This window comes from Sander lucioperca, chromosome 11 (assembly GCF_008315115.2).
Source record: "Sander lucioperca isolate FBNREF2018 chromosome 11, SLUC_FBN_1.2, whole genome shotgun sequence".
In the NCBI taxonomy this organism is placed as follows: domain Eukaryota; kingdom Metazoa; phylum Chordata; class Actinopteri; order Perciformes; family Percidae; genus Sander; species Sander lucioperca.
Genome location: NC_050183.1, coordinates 33,566,035 through 33,572,276, shown reverse-complemented (window position 1 = coordinate 33,572,276; position 6,242 = coordinate 33,566,035). Strand labels below are relative to the sequence as shown.

The 6,242-nt window shown below is 37.1% G+C and overlaps 1 protein-coding gene across 1 annotated transcript in view; it reads left to right on the top strand.

Annotated features, from left to right (window-relative positions):
- scp2b (sterol carrier protein 2b) overlaps window positions 1–6,242 on the top strand; it is a 31,337-nt gene that overhangs the window by 23,236 nt on the left and 1,859 nt on the right. The window contains exons 3-4 of the mRNA XM_031318410.1: window positions 1,007–1,136; window positions 2,597–2,676. Coding sequence (XP_031174270.1) covers window positions 1,007–1,136; window positions 2,597–2,676 — 210 coding nt within the window. The remainder of the gene's footprint in view (window positions 1–1,006; window positions 1,137–2,596; window positions 2,677–6,242) is intronic.

Genomic DNA, 6,242 nt, shown 5'->3' with positions numbered 1-6,242 from the left:
TCTGAAAAACAACACAGACGGGACAAAATGTTGCGTTTACTGGTAAACTGGTAAACCTCGTGATGACTTATGACCGACTGCTATCTGTTGTGGAATTTTCCTCACGTTATTCTGTCCTCTGTGACTGTCAACATCTAAACTAAACCTGCGGTGCAGGGAACAACTCTGATTGGCTCATGGAGGCACGTGATCAGAGAGTGGTTTACGGAGCTTTGGAAAAAAAAAACTTTGATACAGAGCATTCTATGAACGGAATGAAGCATTTTAAATATCGCTCGATCACGTGAATTTGATCGTGGGAAGCCAAAATTGTGATCGTGATTAAAATTTGATTAATTGTGCTGCCCTACGCGAAGGTATGTCCCTCTTTGGCTAATGTATTTTAAAGATGGAGGCGCAACATGGTAGAATATATAATAATGTATTCTGAATGATTCTGAATGGCAGATTCTACGCGTACGAGAATACTTTTATTAGTTGGTGGAAGTAATTACACATGAATGAGCACATATTTGTGAAAGAACAAAGGTTTTTTTTTGCTAAGAATCAACTCAAAAAATTACACAATGGAGCTTTAACACTTAAAGCAATAGTGCACAACTATTTTATATTAATGAATGTCCATTGATTTGATACAAAGCTAATTAAGCAGCGTCATCAGCTCCACAAAATTTCTCAGTATGGCTATGTTTACAAAATTGTGTTGTCTGGCACACAGAAGCTCTTGGAGACGAAGAGGACATACAAATTACAAGATAATTACCTCTTCTAAAAAGTCCATATTTTTCTAGGTACCGGCATAGTTTAAAAAGTATCGTTTTAGCACAGGTATGGGAAAAACCGAAATGATACCCAACCCTAGTCCCTAGACCCTGATAATATTTGGCCCCTAGCTAAGTGACTATGCCATAAGCTTGTAAATATAGGTAGTGAAAAGACTTAGTTCACGTGTAATACAGATGCTGTAAGGTTTACTGTGTATAACATCTCTGTGTACTTTGAACAGGAAGGGGAGCTGTTTGTGAAAAAGATTGGGGGAGTGTTTGCCTTCAAAGTAAAGGACGGCCCAAATGGACAGGAGGCAACTTGGTTTGTGGATGTGAAAAACGGCAAAGGCTGTGTTCACAATGACGCAGGTAAGAAAACTCAGGGGCCTGTAAAACCGTATCAGGGCTTTCACTGTCATATGCTTCTCATATGACAGTTGAAAGTTATTGTGAAATGTACTTTTGTTAAAGTGCTCATATTATGCTTTCTCCCTTTCCTTTCTTGTGTTATATATCTTTTTTGTGCAACAGAAAACACTGTTCACAGACTGCTCCAAACAGCCTTTACTTCCGTGACGAACGTGCGTCACTTTGTAACACGTTAGAATGCTTGCCTAGCTGCTAGCATGGCACGCCCTCATACTCTGCTTCTGACTGGGTAATAGTTCTTACCTAGCTACTGCGCATGTGCGACTCCCAACAAAGATGGAATAGAAGTGTGATGCCTCACTCTGTAGCTAAAACAGAGAGCTCAACACACAGGGTGAAAAGAGAAGCTGCAGCAATGTGCAATACAACAAAAATATGGTGTTTTTTGAAAATTAAACCATGTAAACATTTTCTGATATAACCTCTAAATACAATTATGAACCTGAAAATGAGCATAATATGAGCACTTTAATACTTAACTATAGGTGGAAATGCAGTTTAAAGTTCAAGGTCTGCGCAGACTGTTTTTCTGCTTAGCAAGGTTATAATCGTTAACGAAAACGAACGAAATAACGAAAACTAGGTGGGAAAAAACAGTCGTTAACTGAAATAAAAATAAAAATGAGGCATTACAAAAAAAAACGATAACTAAACTAAAACTGTAATGTCTGTTTGCAAAACTAACTAAAATAAAATAAAATTATTGAGTAAATGTCCTTAGTTTTCGTCTTTGTCGATGTCTTTCATAGAGCAAATAACATTATATCTTTCCGACCATGACATTTCCCGTAGACATGTATAGTTTCCGACTGGGAACCCAGAAATCCCGACATTCCACGTTAAATTGAACACAACATAGTCCGTGCCCCTCGCCTGGCATCATAGCGGTACCGAAAGTCGGGAGAAAGCGGCACCTATTTGATTATGACTGTGTCAGATACTGTTTACATATTTATGACCATATGTAGGCTACATTTTATGTACTGGTGTTATTGTTGAATACATTGTGAATACATATTTCTAAAATTGTATGATGTTTTTGTTGAGTTATTATTACACAATACTTTTTCTGACCTTTTTGAGTCCCCTGACAAATAACCCATATTACAAAAAAAGACCAAAACTAAGATAATAAAAACTAAACTAAAACCAAGCATTTTCAAAAAATTAAAACTGAACTAAACTAGCAAACCTGCTTTAAAAGCTAATTAAAACTAAACTGAATTTGAAAACAAAAAGTCAAAACGAAATAAAAATAAAAACTAATGAAAAATGCAATAACCTTGCTGCTTAGTCTGTGTGCTTTATTAGACATTTATATTTCTTTTTGCCTGAAATATCCCTGAGATGCATGTTTCTGTTTTATAACTAAGCGTATCTCCTGTATCTCTGTCCTGCAGCTAAGAAAGCAGATTGCACCATTGCCATGTCAGATACAGACTTGTTGGCCTTGATGACAGGGAAGATGAATCCACAGTCTGTGAGTATTCAATCTCTGTGTGGTTTGAGTGGATACGTTTGCATGTAGTATTGATGATGATTCTGATTCAGAGAAGGCACAAGTAGGCTATACCATTTACCTTTTGTCTTCTTAAGTCAAGTGTGTGGAAGTATTTAGATTGTATCTGTCTTACCCCCAATGTCCACTGGATGCAGCCGTGAAGTATGTCTGAGCCTCCTGGGCTTGGTGGTTAATGGTTAATGATCGCTTAACGAGGGTTGGCTATTGGTCAGAAAATTTTTTTGAAGTGCTTTACTCCTCTGTTATTCTTGCGCATCAGATCTATTTTTGTCAGAGCAGCTTGTGTCTATGAAATGGGAAATTCACTAATGAATGTATAGTATATGAATTCCTGTATTTAATTGACTCAAAGTTAATATTGATGCACTTTGTCTTTAAGAATAGGTTAACATTTTATGTCTTGGAACAACACATACTGTACATCTACCTGTGCATTGGAACAGTTTCTATTTGCTGTAATTGTTTCTCCTCCACATATTGACCATAAAGATATTGCTTCCTAAAGCAATTCCAATGTAAGTGTTGGGGGACAAAATCCACAGTTCTCTGTCTGTGCAAAAAACGATTTGAAAGTGCAGTCAAAAGAAGTAAAATCAAGTGGATATCTTCCAAAGTTGCAATCTTTTTAGTATGAAATTCCCTCTTTGTATTTTCCTGGATTGTGTTTTCTCGCCGAGCTGCTGTGGAAGAACCATTACATGAAGAAGGAATTTTGTACTAAAAAAGACTAACTTTGGAAGAAACTCAGACGGCTGATGCCTCATTTTTGCTTCAGTTGAACTTCAGAATGTATTTGTAAGGGCTAGTCTCTAAACATTGATGATTCACACCAACAGTCGAGAAGCGCCCGAGTCAAGTCTTATCTGTTGAATCACTGCACTCTTTGTATTTATTTGACTGTGTGAAAATTTTATATTTTCACATCAGATGATGGAAAAAGGCAAGAAAATATGAGTCAGGTAAAACAAAAGACTACCACCACACCAAATTCTGGTCTCAATTTAACACTTTAAAGTTTCTTATATATTATCATATATTTATTATTATTATTATTATTATTGTTATCAGTAAGTACTACTTTTCGAAATCCACATGAACCACTCTTGACATTGGCATGAATTTGATGTTGACTATGGTTTTGTTTCCTGTATAAAAGTTGTATACTTACTGAAAACACTTTGATTGGGGTTACACTTTACCGTTTATTTAATTCTTCACTTTAATTTTCTGCATCATTATAGTTTTTTTTTTAAACATATTGCAATATTTATATACCCAGTAACCTTAAAAACAAAATAAAAATTTGTAATGTATATACTACTTTTTACGTAATTTTACTGTACATAACTTTTACTAACATACCTGTTGTTGTACTCTACGTGTGTTTTTAATATGGCATTAGTATATTAATGTGGGGACTGATTGAGTTGTGTAGTCAAACATCCTCCTGGCTTTTCCCTGCAGTTTATTTCATGTGTCCTGTCCAAAGATTTTCCTGAAAAGTGGAACACATTTGTTTGCTAGTTGGATGTACTTGCAGGATATTTTGTTTAGGGCTGAACGATTTTTGAAAATAATCTAATTGCGATTTTTTTCCCAAATATTGCGATTGCGATTTGATTATTTTTTTTAAGCTCTTTGTCTTCTGTATTATTCAACAAAGAATAATAATATAATAATTTATAGTATGAACACACAATTACACACTAGACAGTTAAATAAGTAAAAATATAGTATATAGTATATATCTATATATATACACACACACACACACACACACACACACACACACGCACACACACACAACAGTGTATTTTTTTACAGTGCACAGAGAGGAGCTGCCTCCAGCCCCTCCCCCTCGTGTGGGCCGTGTGCACTTGTTCAGAGAGGCTATCGTTACGTTAGCTAGTTGCTGGTGTTCTTGCCATGGGATTAACTGTACTAATAAAACTGTTGAAACCCCGCGGCCACGCTGCTGTGAAAGCTCCCCGAACGTCATTTATCAGTCTGATTGTTACCCCTCTCAGTGGCAGCTCCGCCACTCTTTAATCTTTATAACGGAGCTAACCGCTAATCAGAGCTAATCGTTGCCAACCGAGCCTAGAGTTCTGTGTGCCTGTATCCATTAACTGCATGTATAGACTCAAGCCCGAAAAAACCCTTCATTTTAATAAAATGGCTGTAAAAGTTTTAAACTACAACTCAGAGTTGTTTGAATGACAGAAATCAGCTCAAGGTATGGCGTAGCGTTAGCGTGCTAGTTGATGCTTTCTCTGCGGAGTGCAGACTGATTTGCTCTCGCGAGTCATGTGACCAAATCGCAGCCTTTGCGATTAGGTAATCGCGTTTTAACATATCGCGATATTATCGCAAATGCAATTAATCGTTCAGCCCTAATTTTGTTAGCGCCTGGGTGAAATTAAGAGGTAACTCTGTTGTACCTGACAATTAAATGACAGAGATTTATTTAATGCCTGACTTGATAAGTGATATGTGTCCAAAAAAGAACAAAAGGCAGATTTTTTTTTAGCCTCTGCAGCATCAAATATTCTTAAACATGTTAGCAGAAGCATTAGTGCTCAAAGGATAAGGCTTCCAAGACTTGATTTCTTATTGTCAGACTTATTTATTTCTTATTGTCAGCAAATCCCATGGAAAGACCAAACCAACAATTAAAGGTGCAATATGTAATACTGACAGCTAGTGTTTAAAATAGTTACTGCAGTACAAATTCAAAATACTGGAGAGAGTCGTCTCCCCTGCCCCCTCCTCCCCAGATCCGAAGTTCACAGAGGTTGCCAGGCTGAGACCGTAGCATCCACAACAATGTTGCTAGACGCTTGTCTCATATAGCCAGAAATTATTTCACAGCACAGCGGAGTAGCTAACGTTAGATGCCGGCTGTATTGACAGTCATAAAAGCCCGTGCTCACGCGGAGCTCTGTACCCAACTGACAGACACAATTCCTCAGCTTAGAATTACCAACTTGGGTACTCTAGCTATATAATTCAATGTGAGTACACAAATGTTGAAATTACATAAAATGCCTGTCCCTTGTAGACGTGATATATTAGCCTGAAGCTAATGCTTAGCTAACTCGGTGTCCTATTGGGCTTTAAGCTGTCTCCATCTTTAAAATACATCTCCAATATTTACCCGGTCACGCAACTGTTAGAAATATGCTCGTTTTTTTAGGTCGGGTAGAATCTCTCTCTGTTGATCCTGTTCGTTTGTTTGCTGCTTTCATGGATGTACTAACGTTACAGCTGTAGCGCGCTGGGTTTACGTTTTTACAGGTATAGTTGGCATCCCGGCCTGGCTGTCAAACTGGGCAGTTGATAACAACACACAGGCCAAAACACAAACAGAAATTCTGTCACAGAACGGAAATTTCAAAAGGAGAAAATACTGGCATTAGCATTGTTGTCAGAAAAGATAGTATTTCAACTTAGCATGTTTCTTTAATATCTGATGACGCATTGGGGTCATTTTTGGATGTATTACAGTAAATATATTACATATT